At 46.0% G+C, this 20,608-nt stretch overlaps 1 protein-coding gene across 2 annotated transcripts in view; it reads right to left on the reverse strand.

The window, feature by feature from the left end:
• Positions 1–1,834: 1,834 nt before the first annotated feature.
• GFI1B (growth factor independent 1B transcriptional repressor) overlaps positions 1,835–20,608 on the reverse strand; it is a 58,971-nt gene continuing 40,197 nt past the window's right edge. The window contains exons 5-7 of one of the 2 annotated variants that reach the window (XM_086924750.1): positions 11,814–11,951; positions 7,473–7,638; positions 1,835–4,727 (exon numbers count right to left, since the gene is read on the reverse strand). In XM_086924750.1, the coding sequence (XP_086780876.1) occupies positions 4,555–4,727; positions 7,473–7,638; positions 11,814–11,951 (477 nt within the window). In that variant the 3' untranslated portion in view covers positions 1,835–4,554. The remainder of the gene's footprint in view (positions 4,728–7,472; positions 7,639–11,813; positions 11,952–20,608) is intronic. The other variant, XM_086924751.1, reaches the window with a different exon arrangement.

A 20,608-nucleotide genomic window follows, 5' to 3' on the forward strand; every position in this document is an offset into this window, starting at 1 on the left:
CCCACCACCATATCACTTTTACAACACTCTGGCCAACCATGTTGCTCGTTTCTTTATGTTGGGACCGCTACCATTACCTCCTAGAAAGAACATTTCCAAAGTGACGTGCTCTTAAAAATTGAATTTTGACATATTCACAAGCCTGCGTTGCGTGAAATTATGATTTATTTCGATTACCTTTCATAAATACTGTGTAAACATTGGGCGGACCAGTGGAATTGATTCCGTGGCGATTCGAGGTTTACTACACAATTTAGCATTTGCCTTACACACACACATACACACACACACACACACACACACAAACACACACTGCGCTGCCTCACACTCACACTGCGCTGCCTCACACACACACTGCGCTGCCTCACACACACTGCACTGCCACATAATTACACTGCACTCAATGCAACATACACTACAAATACAGCTCAGTGCCGCATAATTACACACCACATAATTACACTCTACTGAATGCAACACACACTCCACACAATACCACTCAGTGCCACATAATTATATGCTACATAATTACACAGGCACTCAATGCAACATACAACCCAAACAATACCACTCAGTGCCACAAAATTACATGCCACACAATTACACTCTACTGAATACAACATACACTCCACACAATACCACTCAGTGCCACATAAATACATGCTACCCAGGGCTCGACAAATCCACTCGCCCGCTCGCATTTGCGAGGGAGAATGGATGAGGACGAGCTATTTTTAGGTCCTACTCGCCCTTTCTGGCGAGTAGGAAGTCAAACTAACTTTTGTCCTCTGTCTTTGAAAACAGAGCAAAAGTGACAAGATAACATGATTTAAAGGCATTTTTATTGCTCATTAAGGGAATGAGCAATAAAGATGCCTTTAAATCTTGTTAACTTGTCACTTTTGCTCCGTTTTCAGAGACGGAGGTCAAGTGGGTTGCAGTCAGGTCGAGGGGATTTTCCATGGTACTAGACCAGCAGGACTAGTACCATTTTTCGGATTTGTCGAGCCCTGCTACATAATTACACTGCGCTCAATGCAACATACACTCCAAATACCACTCAGTGGCACATATTTACACGCTGCATAATTACACTGCACTCAATCCGACATACACTCCAAATACCACTCAGTGCCACATAATTACACAGCACATAATTACACTACACTGAATGCAACATACACTCCAAATACCACTCAGTGCCATATAATTACACACCACATATTTACACTGCACTCCGTGCACCATACACTCCAAATACCACTGAGTGCCACACAATACACACCACATAATTACATTGCACTCAATGCAACATTCACTCCAAATACCACTCAGTGCCACATAATTACTCTACTGAATACAACATACACTCCCCATATTACCACTCAATGCCACATAATTACACGCCATATAATTACTATTCTCAATGCAACGTAAATACACTACACATAATACCACTCAGTGCCATATAATTACACACCTCATACTTACACTACTCAATGCAACATAAATACACTCCATCTATCGCACTCACTCACTCTATATATCGCCATCACTCTGTCTATCTATCTTTTGCCCTCCCTCTATCTATCTATCGCCCTCCCTTCATCTATCTATCGCCCTCCCTCTATAGCCCTGCCTCTATCTATCTATCGCTTCGCCACAGCCTCACTCAGAACCACCACAACATCACTCATGGGAAATACAACATCACTAGGCGCTACCATAGCATCACTGAACGCCACAGCATCACTCATCGCCACCACAACATCACTCAGCACCACCACAGCATCAATCTGTGCAACGATTCTACAACTGGTTCAAATATGTTCTCTCAACGTTTCAAGCTTTATTACAAATGTCACAAAAAGATGTTAATATTTCACTTCTGTTCTTGGATTTTCGTCACAATAAAATACAATTAACATAATCTTCCCAAAAATTATTTACAAAAGTTTAAGCTATTGCCATTATAAATGGCAATATCTTTTATTTAAGTATTAAATATAAAAAATGTAAAAGCCATTGTTATTTGTAATATCAACACATCTAAATCACGTAAATACAACACATATTGCATTACAAATGCTATAGGTGTCACATTTGCGAAAGTTAAAACTATTAGCATTGTAAATGACAAAGCTATTAAGTTCTCTATTTTCAAAACTAACACATAAATAAAAACTGTGTAATTTACAATACCAATAGCTCAAACTTTCCTAATGCGAGACCTATTGCATTGCAAATGCTTGTTTTAACATGGGGATTGGTGCTTACAAACTCCTCTCACTTTGCAGTGAGAGAAAGAAAAGTAAAGTGTATTATGTGACAATCCTGCTAAAGTACAGGGAGTGTGAAAGACAGGGCTGTAGGATGTAATGTTTTGTAACACATAACAAAATGTAAATACCTTTAAATGAACTGTACACATTCAGCAATTAGGAAAGCAAAATGAAACAATTGTTTTGTATTTGTAAAATCTGATGAAGCAAAGAGTTTAATTGGATCAAAATAAATCAAGACACTTTACTTGGTGATGCACAAATAATAAATATTCACTGAAACCCGATCCACGCACATTCTCATTTGTGTGTTGTATAGTTTTATCAGTAAAGCTGCATGTCTGGGCACAATTAGGTGGTTACGACAATAAAAATGCGCTGTCTGTAATGACAGTGTTCTGCCACACAATGCTTTATTACATTTACATTAAAAAAAATCACCTGCTTCATGTGGATCGTGAAGGCTTGTCGTTCAAAAAGTGAGTTGTCGTTCAAAAATGTTTGGAAGTCCTGCTTTATGAGATGAACACAGTTTCTGAGCACTGTTCTTACATGAGGTTCTTCATGAGTCACCTTAAAGTACACACTTAACAATGCTGTTTGCATCGAATTTCCCAAAGCCTGGCATTCATCTACATTATAAGTCATCCACATCTACATTAATAAATAGTCAAAACTGCCTCTGAAGAGAAAAACACTTTAAGCACATTCAGACTTGTGTATAGATTGTCTGTGAACAAATTCATGTTCCCTTCAGGGAGCACCTGAAAGACACTAAGTGGACAGCACTTCACAGCAGCATCAACAACGCAAGCTTTGTTCCCCCTGTAGGTATAAAGCTCGCCTCAGTAACTATCCGGAGCCCTAATCAAATGCAGATCACTCCAGTGAAAGCACCTTTGGAAAATCAGTTGCAGTTTTTGGGCACTTTTCATTTATTTTTCATTTAGCGCTGAAACTTAGGCCTCACAGAAGGAAAAAACAAAGGGAAGCATCCTTTACACCGCAGGTAGAACCACGACTTGCTTTACTCCGCAGTCACTACCCCAACTGCGACGTTACCATGCGTTGCTTTACCACGCAAGTCGTTACAATGACTTGCTTTAGTCGCTGGACTGGTGTTGGATTTTAAGTCCAACACCTTCCCAACTGACACACTTACTGGACTTACAATAGTAATTTATACTATTCCAAAGTCCAGCGCCCCCCTAAGGCAAGTTGTGGTAATGACTTGCGTGGTAAAGGAATGCGTGGAACTTCGCAGTTGGGATAGTGACTGCGGAGTAAAGGCATGCATGGGAAATGTATGCAGAGTTCCGTTTACATCCGAAAATAGAACAAGTCACTTGTTAGCACATATGTTCAAATATTCTGTGTTTTCACTCCCTTGCTTTGGGATGGCAACAGCCTTTTCCTACTGTTTGTCGTAAGACTGTTTTTGTCTCTGAAGTGAACTGTGATGGACGCTTGCAGTCTGTTGTGGTAGAGTGGCAGTGTCACTAAAGACCCCTGCTGTTTGTGTGTGCATGTCCCAGCAGAACCCATCCCTATTATACTCACACCTGGCACTTAAAGTAGCCCAAGTCACTAGTGTTAATCGTGAAAGTGAAACCACTAAGCACAGAAATGTCTGCAGCAGGACCCTGTGTAGCATCTAGAAAAAGATTGAACTCTGGTTTTCCAGTTCCTCAATGGGCCTTGGATGAACTGGGTGAGTATCTGGGGGTTCGGACTATAGTCAGATCCAAACCTGATGGCCACTCTTTAACCAAACTCACAATGACTTGTGAAACAGAGAGAGTGTATGTGTGTGTGTGTGTGTGTGTGTGTGTGCATGTGCACATGCGTGTACATGTCTCGGGTGGTATACCCCTCAAGTCTCTGCCCCTACTCCCGTGCACATGCGTGTACATGTCTTGGGCGGTATACCCCTCAAGTATCTACCCCTACTCCCGTCTCCGCATCACAACCTCGACCACTATCCCATCTTCATGTGGTCGCCAGGAGCCCGTCAGTGCAAAGAGCGGTTGGTCTTGCTGCCGGGCAAGTGTCCACTAGTACAACTCTCCTAGCACCGCCTAATGCACATGTATCCACACCGAAACATTCAATGAGGTGGCTCTTACAAGTTCCTTTGTGTTGGCCTTCCCAGTTCCACAAGTCAAGCGTTCATCTGCCCTGGTCCCACATTCACCAGTGCTGGCTCTGCGACGGTTGCCAGTTGCACCTTAAGCCATGGTGGTTCTTCTCCAGTAGACCAACAGGCACTACTTCAGCCATGCTGGCTCTCGCGGTGGCGCCGGAGGTCCACCTTCCGCTGGAATCCCTTCCCGCACAGGTCACAGGTAAAGGGCTTGAACCCGGTGTGCTTCCGGCTATGTGTGATGAGGTTGGAGCTCTGGCTGAAGGCTTTGCCACAGACTTGGCATTTGTGAGGCTTCTCCCCTGAAACACAAGGAAGGAAAGAGATCAGTTCAGGGTGATGGGCTCTAAAACAAGGAACAAGAGCCTGACAACTTGAGAACTCACCTACTAAAATACTCCACGCCACACCCACCTAAAAAAACCCATGCTGTGGTTGGAGCAGAAATGGACCTTTACAGGAAGCAGGCTAGGCGACCGAAGGAGAGGTCATTCATTGCCAAAATAACCCAGACCACTTTTCCACCGTCCTTTCCTGACCAAGAGGAGAGTACTTATGGCTTCCATAATTAGACATCTTCACTGACCCCGGGTTCAAACAGGAACCACCACCAAAGTCCAACCAATCACACACTGCCATCAAAAGAGTCTCCCAATACAGCAAGGACAGAATAAGCTGACACCCAACAGCCAAACCTTTATAACAGACTAAAAATCAGCCCAGAGCTCCCCTCAAGGACCCCTATCCAGTACCAAAAATAAACAGCTCTGCAACACAGCACCTTCAAAAAACAAAGCTAACCTAAGCTCCAGTACCCAGGTCTTCTAGATGCCCAACGTAAACCTGTGCTCCAACACCAACACCCGTTTCAAATATCAAACTTCTACTACATTCCAATTCGTAGGTCAGCTTTAACTAACATAAGTCAACTGATCCGTCACCAAGCAGACGCTTATACGAAAATTAAAAAAAAACACATCCTGACATCCAACACACACAGACCCACCTTCAAATTCAAACAGGCCACCTGAAGTCCAACACATACAGAACCTTCTTCAAATACAAACAGGTCATCCAAAGTCTAACACACAGACCTTCCTCCAAATACAAACAGGCCACCCAAAGGCCAACACACAGACCCACCTTCAAATTCAAACAGGTCGGCTGCAGTCCAACACACAGACCCTCCTTCAAATACAAACAGGTCACCTGAACTCCAACACACAGACCCTCTTTCAAATACGAACAGGTCACCTACAGTCCAATACACAGACCGTCCTTCAAATACGAAAAGGTCACCTGAAGTCCAACACACATAGACCCTTCTTCAAATACAAACAGGTCATCTGAAGTCCAACAAACAGACCCTCCTTCAAATACGAACAGGTCACCACAGACCCTCCTTTAAATAAGAACAGGTCACCTGAAGTCTAACACACAGACCCTCTTTCAAATACGAACAGGTCACCTGAAGTCCAACACACACAGACCCTTCTTCAAATACAAACAGGACACCTGAAGTCTAACACACAGACCCTCCTTCAAATAGGAACAGGTCACCTGAAGTCCAACACACAGACCCTCCTTCAAATACGAACAGTCACCTGAAGTCCAACACACAGAACCGCCTTCATATATGAACAGGCCACCTGAAGTCCAACACACAGACCCGCCTTCAAATACAAACAGGTCATCTGAAGTCCAACAAACAGACCCTCCTTCAAATACGAACAGGTCACCACAGACCCTCCTTTAAATAAGAACAGGTCACCTGAAGTCTAACACACAGACCCTCTTTCAAATACAAACAGGTCACCTGAAGTCCAACACACACAGACCCTTCTTCAAATACAAACAGGACACCTGAAGTCTAACACACAGACCCTCCTTCAAATAGGAACAGGTCACCCAAAGTCCAACACACAGACCCGTCTTCAAATACGAACAGTCACCTGAAGTCCAACACACAGAACCGCCTTCATATATGAACAGGCCACCTGAAGTCCAACACACAGACCCGCCTTCAAACACAAACAGGTCACCAAAAGTCTAACACACAGACCTTCCTTCAAACACAAACAGGTCACCCAAAGTCCAACACACACAGACTCTTCTTCAAATTCAAACAGGTCATCTCAAGTCCAACAAACAGACCCTCCTTCAAATACGAACAGGTCACCACAGACCCTCCTTTAAATAAGAACAGGTCACCTGAAGTCTAACACACAGACCCTCTTTCAAATACGAACAGGTCACCTGAAGTCCAACACACACAGACCCTTCTTCAAATACAAACAGGACACCTGAAGTCTAACACACAGACCCTCCTTCAAATAGGAACAGGTCACCTGAAGTCCAACACACAGACCCTCCTTCAAATACGAACAGTCACCTGAAGTCCAACACACAGAACCGCCTTCATATATGAACAGGCCACCTGAAGTCCAACACACAGACCCGCCTTCAAATACAAACAGGTCATCTGAAGTCCAACAAACAGACCCTCCTTCAAATACGAACAGGTCACCACAGACCCTCCTTTAAATAAGAACAGGTCACCTGAAGTGTAACACACAGACCCTCTTTCAAATACAAACAGGTCACCTGAAGTCCAACACACACAGACCCTTCTTCAAATACAAACAGGACACCTGAAGTCTAACACACAGACCCTCCTTCAAATAGGAACAGGTCACCCAAAGTCCAACACACAGACCCGTCTTCAAATACGAACAGTCACCTGAAGTCCAACACACAGAACCGCCTTCATATATGAACAGGCCACCTGAAGTCCAACACACAGACCCGCCTTCAAACACAAACAGGTCACCAAAAGTCTAACACACAGACCTTCCTTCAAACACAAACAGGTCACCCAAAGTCCAACACACACAGACTCTTCTTCAAATTCAAACAGGTCACCTGAAGTCCAACACACACAGAACCTCCTTCAAATAAGAATAGGTCACCTGAAGAACAGCACACAGACCCTCCTTTAAATCCCATTCTGGACCCCAGACTCCAGTACCCACTGGGCAGGTCTTTACCTGTGTGGATGTAGGTGTGTTTCTTCATGTCGGACTTCTGGTGGAAGCGCTTGCCACAGAACTGGCACGGATAGGGCCGGGTGTCCGAATGGATCAGGAGGTGGGTGGACAGCGTGGACGACCGCTTGAAGGTCTTACCGCACATCTTGCACTCGAAGCTTCGCTCCTGGAGGGGGATAAGACCCCAATGCACAGGTTTACCTTTTTATCAACTTTTGGAAACCTAATTCACACAAGTTTTCAACAAAGTGGCTTGAGGCTTGCACGACACCTTGCGAGAGTATACTACTGGAATACAATGGGCGAAATATGGATTTACAAATAAATTGTGGCCTGAATATCGAATGCTAACATATTGTGAAGGTGCATACATGTACTTTGATGACACATATATCTTCAAGGTATCTAGATGTGCAGTTAATAAAAGTGAATCCATACTTACCGATGTACTTTCACGATATTCTTGGAATCAATAGCTAGGCTAGGATAGCTTTGTATGTCGCGATTTTGCCCTTGTTATCGTGCCATACAATGTTGTTGGCATTAAATTAGACAAGGTAACTAATACCGATAAACAGAGCTATAAAGAAGAATTGAACATAGCTTATATTTCGACTTGTCACAGCAAGATACACCTCAAACCGTCTCCCACCTCCCCATGTGGCCGAGGAACACTATTGTGGCCCACACGGCTGAGCTCAAATCCATCAGAAGATCCGTAGACACCGCTGAAGTCGCGAGCTGTGAGTACACTTTACGCGTGGGGCCTTAATAATAATAATGCATCTTGTAAAGCGCATAGCTACTTCTTGCGAAGTGTCGCGGCGTTAGGATGTTGAATTCGTAGAGAAGCGTTGTCTTTATAGCTGGATTGGCCTTCCCCAGATCAGGTTAATGCACGGATTTCATTACCAAATTTGCCACATGACTAATCTGTATGAGCCTCAACGAAGTACTCTGCCCCCTATGCCTCTGATATGTGTTAATATTGGAAGTAACTAGGAACGGACCTTGCTGTCCCCTGCAGTGCCCGTCCACTGGAGTCTGTGCCGGTAAGGCCTTGTCTGTGGGGCCTCGGTCCATCAACAGCTACTCACCAGTACCTTGAGTGGGTCCAGTCATTACCCAAGGGGGCTGGGGGGACCAATGAGACCCAGTTGGATGAGCCATGGAGCGCATTCACTTCACTATGCAGGAGGTCTGAGTTGGGTGATCGGGGGCTTAATCAGAAGCCGATTGCGCCACCCGTACCTCGTACCTCACTTTTAATATGGGAAAAAGTGACGCACCGCCGGCAAAGGGGGCTTGTAAATACGCCCCATAGCATTTACTCCAGCAGCAGGATGTATGTTTAGTTACAGTAATCATATACAATAAACTCAATCCCAGACCTATAAAAACAGTAGATTGTATTGATATATGGGAGCTATACAGCAGTTAAACTATCATAGTCAGCAACTCGAAAAAAAACAAGAGGGCCAAGCACAACCGAGAGGGTTGACAGTTTTATAGTGCTTAAGAGGTTAAGGCGCTACATTCGAGATCACATTGGGGACAACAGCTAAAGTTATCTTCTTTAAGAAAGATGAGGGGTATTTCCGGCTGTCTTTGGGGGGTCGTCGGTTGCAGTTACGCTGCTAAACATGTCACACAGCACAAACATGTTTTAAACACCCAAGAGTTCACCACCTAAAGGGATCTCTGGTTCCCACCACAGGCACATCATGGGCTCAGGGTATCACTAGACTGGTGAAAGGTGAACGTTCCAGTGTCCAGGCAATAGTGATTCTCGGCTCTGGCACTTGGTGACAATGGTGGGCACCGGGAACAGGTCAGCAGAGCTCGGTTCCTGCCTCAAATGGGCTGGAACCACAACATTTCCCCAAACTGATGTTGTGAACAGACGGTCACATTAAACATTCAGGTAGACTCTCAAGACCTGGCTCTTCGGCTAAACAGACCTGCGGACCCCCCTCCCCCAGCACCTTGAGACCCTCACGGGTGAGTAGCGTGCTTATAATCCCCTGATTGAGGTACATGGAGCGCCCACATGACTGGCATTCACCGCCACCAGTTACTGCCAGCTGCCCCCTTCATCCAGGGCTCTGGCAACTGGGCCCTGTGGCCTGTCCTCTTGGGTAGCGGCCAGCCCTTGCCCTCTCGCTGGGCAGCACAACCTCAGCTGCTTCCACTAAGGCCCCCCGGGCAGTGTTTCAACCACACCCCTGACCTTCTTCCCAGACACAGGACAAAACCACTCCCAGCATCTGCTCCTGGTCAGATGTCCTGGCGCAGCAGAGCTTTCCTGATGTCCAGGCATGGGCAGACTGCTGGCTCTTGGGGTGGGTCCAAGGTTGGAGAGCATCGGTGTCCGCCCTTCTTCTCAGACTCGAGTCCAGGCTGGCTCTCTGCAGGGCAGGGCTTGTGAGATTGCAAGGCCGGCCGAGGTGGAACCAGGCAAGGGGCGCAGGGATGGCCCAGAATGTGGACAGGATCCATGTGATGCAAAGACCCACAATGCAGGTGGGCTCTGGTCTAGACAGATCCACGCACACAGCTGTGCCGCCGCCGGGCAGGTCTCAGGCGATCTTCTGTGCTCAGACCAGGCTGTAGGTTGAGTTGCAGCCAGAAACCAACCGGATGGGACCGGGGAGGGATCTCTGAGTCACCGCCAGGGGCTGGGACAGAAAAGCCATGATTACATGGCCGACAGCGCCATAAAGCGTTTGCATTAATCTGCTTAAACGACACCCTACAACCAGGGACAGTGGAATTATGTGGCAGAGGAGGACCAAATTATGCAGCAGGCTTAAGTTTATTATGTGGCAAGAAACGACAAATTATGTGGCGTAATGTGACACATTTTGCTATAGTATTACTTTCACTTTTGCAATGTTTGGGCATTGAGTGCACCTCTTTAGTACCAGTTTAACATCCCAAAATAGGTATCAACAACAGGAAGGTGACCAGGCAACCTTTGGAAAGGACCTTCTTCTGCCCGCAAGACACGTTGCTGCATTTTTAGTAACTCTTGAACTATTTGAGCAAGAAATATTTTGTTTTCGTTAAAATCTGCAGATTATGCGGCAGACGATGGATTAGGTGACAAATGCAGCAAATCTATAATCATGCCGCATGCACTGCAGCCGCATTATGGCATAATTCCAGCAAGAGAGGACCACACAAGGGCATAGGTGCCGGAAGCAGGGGTGAAGGGGTCGCTGCAGCACCTCCGATATAACCATAACATAACATAACATAACATAACATAACCATGCTGGAGATAAGAAGCTGAATGAGCAATAAAGATGCCTTTACATTTTTTGTTTTTTTATCATGTCACTTTTGCTGTGCTTCAAAAACAGAGTGTCAGGCTTTGTCTTATGGCAAAATGCTTCTTATTCTTTCAACATGGAGAATGGTATTTACTTTTCTTTCTTTGATTGCAAGTAAGAGGATTTTGTACAGTGACAATCTTGCAGAGGTTCTGGGAGTGTAAAATGAAAGGCTGTAGGATGTCATTTTTTTGTCACACACAACATTTTAATATTTCAGAATATATCAGCAGATGGGAAAGCCCAATGAAGCACATTCGTTGTAATCCTGAAGTGTAATGAAATAAAGATCATAATTGGATCACAGCAAATCAATGCACTTGGTGATGCACAAATTAAATATTTGCTAAAACCTGATTTCCAAACATTATTGCTTGTATGCTTTATAGTTTTATCAGTAAAACTCTACGTCTGGGCATATTTAGTGGCCATTTCAATGGAGATGTGCTGTATGTAAACAACAGTGCACTGCCACCCCATGCTTTCATAGTGTGTTTCCGACAGTGTGCCCCAAAATGAACTACGCACTGCACCTTTACCACTCCCCTGCTGAGTGCTTGGCTTTGTCCAAATCCCTATGACTTCAATGACGTAAACATGGATGGCAGCACCCCACTCTGAAACCGGTTCCAGCAGCCCCGTGCAAGAGCATATGCTGCCCCCCCGCCCCTCACACCCACCTCTAAATGAGCACTATAATCTCCTCTTCGGTTAGGTTTCTGCACAAAAAGGCCGGTCTTGTATGTATGCCCCCTATTCAACCCAGGGTTACAGCACATCTACACGGTTTCCAATTTCATGGTATATTGTTCTATATAATACTAATAATAACTCATTCAGCTAATTTGTTCAGGTGGTTCTGACTTAGGAGCAAAGACATACCAAGCATTTTAGAAGAGGGTGACAACAGAGGCCCTGGTGGGGCTTGCGAGACAGCCAAGGCGATTTGGGGGAAAGTGGCGAAATCAAAGCAGGAGGTGACCATGGGTGCTCGCCAGAGACGTACCTGAGAGTGGATGTTCATGTGCTGTTCCCGGCTCACTGAGTGGCCAAATGTTTTACCACAGATGTCGCACGCGAAGGGCCGGGTGCCGCTGTGGGACCTGCGCACGTGGACTTCGAGCCCATGTGGCGTGGAGAACACCTGGGAAAAAGTAAATGGCAGCCAGTCAACTCACACTTGTGGGGTAGAAGGGGGTGACAGTACAGAGAGTGGGATTTCAGCAAGATCTTGGTCAATAAACATCCATTCATCCCGTCCTACATCCCTCATCAATGCAACATCCCTCCTTATATCCATCCATCCCCATCCTTCCATCCATCCATCCCTCCACCTATCCAACCCATCCATCCATCCACCCAACCACCCACACACCCATCCATCCATCTATCAGTCAATCTATCATCCACCCATTCACCGACCCACCAATCCATCCATCCATCAGTCAATCTATCCATCCACCCATCCACCCACCCATCCATTAACCCACCCACCTACCTATCCATCCACCCATCCACCCATTCATGCATCCATCCATGCATCCATCCATTCACCCATTCATCCATCCATCCATTCACCCATCCATCCACCCACCCACCCATCCATCCATCCACCCATTCATCCATCCATCCATTCACCCATCCATCCACCCACCCATCCATCCACCCACCCACCCATCCATCGATGAGTCAATCTATCTTCCACCCATCTACCCACACACCGACCCATCCATCCATCAGTCAATCTATCCTCCCACCCACCCATCCATCCATCCATCCACCCACCCATCCACCCACTCACCTACCCATCCATACACCCACCCACCTACCCATCCACCCACCCTTCCATCCTCCCACCCACCCACCCACCTACCCATCCATCCAGTTGCATGGATAGCTCATACATATCCTAGGCTCTGTTATGTTCTAAAAGAGTTAAGCTCCAGGGTGCGACCAGAAGATGGCAGTGTAGAAAGATGTTCTTATTGAGTAAAATTCTGTACATATCATTAAGTACATGAGGAGAGACATATGTGGCGTAAAAAAGACTGCACTTTTTCAGAACCCTTTTCAGTGGGCCACGGGCACGCAGGGATTACTATATTCAACCGTGGGGGTTGAGCTCTTTTACTCCTGATGTCCCAGGGCCTGACCTACTATGGATCCTGAGCAACGGGGCCAAGAAACCCTTCTGCACTTGACTCTCAGTGGTAGCCGTTGAAGAGCAGTCAAAGCCTCTCTCGCGGAAGAAGTGTGGATACAAGGACCAGAGAGCCAGATATATTAAACCTCACTAGAAATGCGCATGCGCGAGCACTCGTGCATGTTCAGTTGTCAGCAAGAAGTCGCGATGGAGGAAGAGGGCAGCCCGGGGACGCTGCAGCTCAGGTAAGTCTTTTTTTAATACTTTATATTGGTTTTGAAGCTTCTATAACTATTGTTAATAGGGCGGGTGGCAGGTGGGGGATGGTGTCAACTCCGCTCGGCCGCGGAGTGTGTGGGGTGCTGCCTACTCTGCCTATAGTTGAAGAGCGGAGTAGGCAACACTCTGCACACTCCGTGAGTGGAGCAGAGCTCGCTGCCCACCCTTACAATGCACACACAGCACTACTCAATACGTGTATTGTACCCTTCCCAGGAACACGTACAACCAGAGCAGAGCCGCCACTCCGGCTTTGAGCAGCACTTCACATATAAGTCATGTAGGCCAAGGGTGAGTTAAGCATACAGCAAAGGAACTTTAAATGCAAGTGAGCCTGTAGGCCTCATTCCTGTGACATAGGTTAAAAAGGACCTGTTCACTCCGACTGATCACGCGACGGTATGCTGCCACCTCCACACTTGTGCTGTTTGTCTCCTGGTGAAGGCGGTAGCCTTTCACCCCTATGAGGGTGGGCCTTTGGGTGCCACTCCCTGTCCAACAAGACCGCAATCCATGAGACAGGCCTATGTCATGGTTCACACACATGATCCGTGTTTGCATATGACAACAAAAATCAGCATTAGGGATCCAGACAACTGTACTGTTGAGCACTCAGGGGTGTACATTTGTTACCATGCAGAGGACTTTTCCATCCCAACAGCACTGCTGACAAAGGCACAGGTAGAAGCTTCCAATAGGGGAAGATATATTAGGAACATGGGGATGTTCGAAGTATGAAAGGAATGTTCTCAAGGGAAGGGAATGAGCCTAGAGAGGAAAGAAAACAGTCCTGTCCAGAGAAGTCGTTAAAATAGAGTTGTATTTTCAGCTGCTCAGACTGTGTAGTTAAACAAGAAATGGTTCTGTCGGGTGGTTGAACAAATTACTTTAAGTTAAGGCAATATTAGCTCATAAATTATGCAGAAGAATGATGGTTAATTACATTCAAATACACCTCTCTGAGAACAGATTTAGTTCAAGATTTTTATGTAAGAAAAAGTCACCATTGTAATACACTGGAATTTCTTCATTCCTTATTAAACTCAATAACTGTTAAAAACATGTGAATAGTGACTGTTGGTGAACAAAGTGAATAGTGAAACAAATTCAGTGACAATTATTTACAAATTTATACAGTATTGTACATGGTAGTTGGGGGGGGCAAAACTGTAGTTTAGGAGGTCAGAGTTCTGAGTAAATACTCCAAGGACACAGATGATTATTGCGCCTGTTCCCGGAGGTTTCTTGACCAATGAAAAGCGTCGACGTTTTGTTAAATCGCTCAGACTGTGTAGTTAGTTTTTACCAGGTAAAATATGTCTATGGAAAATTACTACGAAAAATATTTAGTTCTTAGATTAGACAGACAATTTAATGCTATGCTGGAGCTATTTGTGTCCTTTGAGCTTAGAGTCATGCCTAGACTTAGGGTTTAACAGGAAGCTTGGGGTCCACGCCTTCTTGTTCAAAGCCACGCTTAGAATTGTAGGTGAAGCCTACAGTTTCAAGTCATGTTTAGACGCGCAGGTTATGCTTAGTGTTTTAGCCGATGCCTCTAGTTCCGGGTTGTGCTAAGACTTGCAGGTTATGCTTAGGGTTTTAGCTGATGCCTCGAGTTCCAGGTCGTGCTTAGACGTGCAGGTTATGTTTAGGGTTTTAGCCGATGCCTCTAGTTCCAGGTCGTGCTTAGACTTGTAGGCCATACTTAGGGTTTTAGCTGATGCCTCTAGTTTATTTATTTATTTATTTATTTATGTTATTCAATTTATATAGCGCGTTATACCCTGGGGTCTCTACGCGCTTGTCCAGGTAGCACCGCTAAATTCCGAAGTGAGCACAAACAAACAGATTTCTAAATTGGTACAGCCAGCCTTATAACCCTACCCAAGCTTCCTGCCATAGGACAGTTTTCAACTTCTTGCGGAAGGCCATCAAATTGAACTCCCTACGCAAATCGATCGGCAGGTTGTTCCATATTACAGGGAGAGTATTTGAAATCGCACGACCACCCACCGTAGCTAATCTAGCGCGCGGTTGGGTGAGGCGAGAGGCATCAGTAGATCTTAATGCCCTGCCCGGTATATATGGAGTTAGACGGGTCTTAATGAGCATTGTTCATCACTACTTGGAATTTGTTGAGAAGTTTTTGGGGCAATCCTATATAGAGTGAGTTGCCATAGTCCAACCTTGAGAGTATCATTGCGGAAACCGCTTGTCTCAAGGTTGAGAATGACAATAGTGGTGCGATTTTCCTGAGTTGACGTAATAGTCCAACACAAGTTCCGACCACCATGCTAACTTGCTTCCGCATGGATAGCTTGTCATCCACATGGATGCCTAGACTCTTAACCGTCACTGCAGGTACTGGGGGTGGACCGAGTTCTAAGGGCCAGAACCCATCATGCCAGGGACTGCCCGCCTAGGTGATAGGTAGAACCTCAGTCTTGTCAGGGTTAATTTTTAAAGAATTTAGTGACATCCAGTTAGTTATATGCTTAAGGATGTTTTGCATCCTTGTGGACACCCCAGGGACCTCATCCATTTGGATGAGGATTTGGGTGTCATCAGCATAGTTGTATACCTGACAGTCCATTTGATTGAGGAGGGCAATCAATGGTTGTAAGTATATATTGAATTGCAGCGGCGACAGGGCTGACCCCTGCGGCACTCCACATGATGTTGCCATTGCTGTGGAGACTAATTCACCCAGCTGCACTCTTTGGGTCCTTCCTGACAGGAAGGATGCAAACCAGGTAAGAGCTGTGCCCTGGATGCCAAAATCTCTCAACCGCGACAATAGTTGTTTATGACACACGGTATTAAACGCCGCGGAGAGGTCTAGCAACACCAGAGCACCAGGCATCTTCCTGTCCGCCCTACTCCTGAGCTCATCTAGAATGGCTAGCATAACCAATTCCGTGCTGTGATTCGCACGGAATCCCGATTGATTATGTTCCAGCAGGCTGTTCCTTTCCAGATGGTCCGAAAGGCAGGGAAGTACCTGCTGCTCCAACACTTTGGCAAGGAAGGGAATCTGCGATATAGGTCTAAACTTTTTCATGCATTTCACATCTGCCCCTGGTTTTTTTGGCAGAGGAACTAAGCGAGCTTCCTTAAAGGCTAGCGGAACCTTTCCTGATGCTAAGGATGAATTCAAGAGTGTTAAAACCTCCTCCTCCATTCCTGGCAACGCCAGTTTAAATATTTCCGGAGGACAAGGGTCAGTCTGGGATCCTGATTTAACTCGTCCCATAAACTGTGACAGTCCCTCCTTCGTAATCAAGGGTAAGATGTCTAAAGGGCTGTCCACCCACTTCTTAGCCGGAATAATCTGTGGGGGGCAGTCGTGTAAGGGAGCGCCAGCAATCTCAGAGAGTAGAACAGTTATTTTACTGGTAAAGAAATCCTGGAATCTCTGGCAGTCCTCCCAGGTAAACTCCGGCCTCTGTTCTTTCGTTTTCCTGAGCTCATTTAGTACCCTAAAGATTTCTTTCTATGGATCTATGGCTGCGTTGATTCTTTCTTCATAAAACTCGGCCTTCCTGGCTATTATAGCGCGCTTGTAAGTCGCAAGTTCCATTAAATAGAGACTTCTCGCCTTGATATCATAGGCTGTGCGCCAAGCTCTTTCCCTCCTGCGCAAAACCCTCTTCTTCTCCCTAAGAGAATCGTTATACCAGGGAGATCCAGAGCCTCTATTCACTAGGTTGACCCTTCGTGCTGGCGCTACATGGTTAGCCGCCTTCCGAAGTCTACCGTCCAGATCGTTGAGGAGAGCATCCGGATTCTTATCACCCGGGTTCAAGGGTGGGTTCGCTAGGAGATATGTCACCAATCTATCTCCATTGACATTTTTCCATTTTCTCACCACCCTCTGCCCCTCTTCGGGTTTCCTTTTTTGTGTGATCAGGAGTTCTCCTTTCACAATGTAGTGGTCCGACCAGACACAAGGCGTTGCACTCGGCGACCCCTGTGCCGGCAATGTCGTCCACACCAAGTCCAACATGTGTCCTTTCGCATGTGTAGGGCTTCTTACTTGTTGGTCTAGTCCTAGCGTTAGTAAAGCTTCATCAATTTGGCTTGCCTGCCCTTCCTTGGAGCTGAGTTCCCAGTGATAATTAAAGTCCCCCTAGTATGACCATGTTGTCGTATCTTGAACATAGATCCTGCACAAGGTTCACGAATAGATCTGGGAACTCCGACTTACCCCACGGAGGGCGGTACACCACCAAAACTACCAGGTGGTGCTTAGACGTGCAGGTTATGCTTAGTGTTTTAGCCGATGCCTCTAGTTCCAGGTTGTGCTTAGACTTGCAGGTTATGCTTAGGGTTTTAGCTGATGCCTCTAGTTCCAGGTGGTGCTTAGACGTGCAGGTTATGCTTAGTGTTTTAGCCGATGCCTCTAGTTCCAGGTTGTGCTAAGACTTGCAGGTTATGCTAAGGGTTTTAGCTGATGCCTATAGTTCCAGGTCGTGCTTAGATGTGCAGGTTATGCTTAGGGTTTTAGCTGATGCCTCTAGTTCCAGGTGGTGCTTAGACTTGTAGGCCATGCTTAGGGTTTTAGCCGATGCCTCTAGTTCCAGGCCGTGCTTAGACTTGCAAGTTATGCTTAGGGTTTTAGCTGATGCCTCTAGTTCCAGGTGGTGCTTAGACGTGCAGGTTATGCTTAGTGTTTTAGCCGATGCCTCTAGTTCCAGGTTGTGCTTAGACTTGCAAGTTATGCTTAGGGTTTTAGCTGATGCCTCTAGTTCCAGGTGGTGCTTAGACTTGCAAGTTATGCTTAGGGTTTTAGCTGATGCCTCTAGTTCCAGGTGGTGCTTAGACGTGCAGGTTATGCTTAGTGTTTTAGCCGATGCCTCTAGTTCCAGGTCGTGCTTAGATGTGCAGGTTATGCTTAGGGTTTTAGCTGATGCCTCTAGTTCCAGGTGGTGCTTAGACGTGCAGGTTATGCTTAGTGTTTTCGCCGATGCCTCTAGTTCCAGGTCGTGCTTAGATGTGCAGGTTATGCTTAGGGTTTTAGCTGATGCCTCTAGTTCCAGGTCGTGCTTAGATGTGCAGGTCATGCTTAGGGTTTTAGCTGATGCCTCTAGTTCCAGGTGGTGCTTAGACTTGCAAGTTATGCTTAGGGTTTTAGCTGATGCCTCTAGTTCCAGGTCGTGCTTAGATGTGCAGGTTATGCTTAGGGTTTTAGCTGATGCCTCTAGTTCCAGGTCGTGCTTAGATGTGCAGGTTATGCTTAGGGTTTTAGCTGATGCCTCTAGTTCCAGGTCGTGCTTAGACTTGCAAGTTATGCTTAGGTTTTTAGCTGATGCCTCTAGTTCCAGGTGGTGCTTAGACGTGCAGGTTATGCTTAGTGTTTTAGCCGATGCCTCTAGTTCCAGGTCGTGCTTAGATGTGCAGGTTATGCTTAGGGTTTTAGCTGATGCCTCTAGTTCCAGGTCATGCTTAGACTTGCAGGTTATGCTTAGGGTTCTAGGTGATGGCTCAAGTTCCAGGTCGTACTTAGACGTGCAGGTTGTGCTTTGGGTTTTAGGTAATGCCTCTAGTTCCAGGTCGTGCTAATACGTGCAGGTAATGCTTTGGGTTTTAGCTGATGCCTCTAGTTCCAGGTCTTGCTTAGACTTGCAGGTTATGCGTAGGGTTCTAGGTGATGCCTCTAGTTCCAGGTCGTGCTTAGATTTGCAGGTTATGCTTTAGGTTTTAGCTGATACCTCTAATTCCAGCCCTGCTTACAGTAACAAGCTATGTTGGAGGGTTTAGGTGCTGCTCACTGACATCGTCCGCAGTCAAGAATCGCCAAGATTGCCCAGCAGGTTTTTGCCCTGGTGTTTTACCCTCCTCACTGAGACCCTCTTAGGTTCCCCCCTCAGCATCCTTTATAAGTTTATCAAGTGCGGGTGTTACCATGGCAAGTGGAAGGAGCGACCCTTCCTTGGGTGTGATCAGGAAGGACTCTTGAGAGGCTGCTGCAGCCGTTGTCCTGACACTGAGATGACCTTCAACATCAGGGGAATCTGGAAACTCTTTTTATATTAAAGTATTTTCCTATGTTGCCTTTTACAGGTTTCTTATCCCAGCATTCTGAAGTTCTCTCCTTGTTTCTCAGCCTGTGTTCACTGTTTGCACCGTGCGCTGTTCAGGAAGGTGATGCCGTGAGGGGCAGCTTGAGGGGCTGCTGGTAAGGGGGTGCAGGGCATTTGCTAAGGTCCACTATATGCTGCCCTATCTTTGAGTTAGATGGTGGTGTTTGGTTTTCTCTTCTTTTCCTTTGTTTTAGTTTCTTTTTTTAGAGTTGTGGGGCATATCAACAATAGATGGCGATAAATATCGCAAAGCGCGCTTAGCCCTTTTTTATTTATCGCCGTCTATCGCTGGAATTTATCGCCTTGTTAGCGCGTTATTATCAAACACGTATCACCGAGGCGATAAGAATTCCAGCAATAGTGGGGATATCGCCGTTTTCCATGGAACAACGCTGGTTTTCCAGCGATGTTCCATGGAAAACTGCGATATCCTGATGATAGGGCCTGTGATCTCAGCCACACAATCCTCCCCCCATGTTAGGTATGCCTCAGTCTGGAATTTACAGATGTTAAATTCCAGCATTAAGGCATAGTTAACGCGATTTCAAATATCACTACCCCTCGTTGATAATTTCACGAAGCTGGGTCAGCGATATTTTCCCATGGGGTATTGTCAGGCACGCCTCCTTTGCATCTCATTAACGATGCGATGCAAGGCGTGCTGACAAGGGGCGCTAAGACAAGGAAACACGCACTAGCATGTTCTTGTTTATAAAGCAATAATATTATTGCCGCTTTTTACCCGACAACGGATGTTAAAGCGGCCATAATGTTATCGCCCGCCCTTGATAATATGCCCCGCGATCTTTTACAAGCCGCTCTTTGGCTGTTTTCGAAGTGAGCATTAGACATGACCATATCACAAGCGGTCCATCCCGCATTGCGCATGGTGCGTTAAATTGAAATTTCGGCATAAACACCAGTTTGCACAGAGATCAAAATTATACGTATATAATCTAAACTGTGGAACTCTCTACCCATCAGCCTTCGTCTCATTGACACCGAATCTCAATTCAGGGGCCAATTAAAGTCCTTTTTATTCTCTGGCTGCTAATATTCGCCCCATCTGCTCGCAATCCTCAGCGCCGGGACACCCCGGTTGGGGGTAGCCGTGCGCTCAACAAATGTCAATAATAATAAAAATAATAATACGTATTGTTTTAATTGCTGCACTTTTCCATGTATGTCAGCAGGTCAAGCATTTCAAAATGTATCTGTGGAAAATGTCCTTTTTAACTCAGAGACTTGTGAAATTTGGTGCGAAAAGGATGAACTGGGCATGTCATTCCCCCTTTC

This window comes from Lissotriton vulgaris, chromosome 5, assembly GCF_964263255.1.
Source record: "Lissotriton vulgaris chromosome 5, aLisVul1.2, whole genome shotgun sequence".
In the NCBI taxonomy this organism is placed as follows: Eukaryota; Metazoa; Chordata; class Amphibia; order Caudata; family Salamandridae; genus Lissotriton; species Lissotriton vulgaris.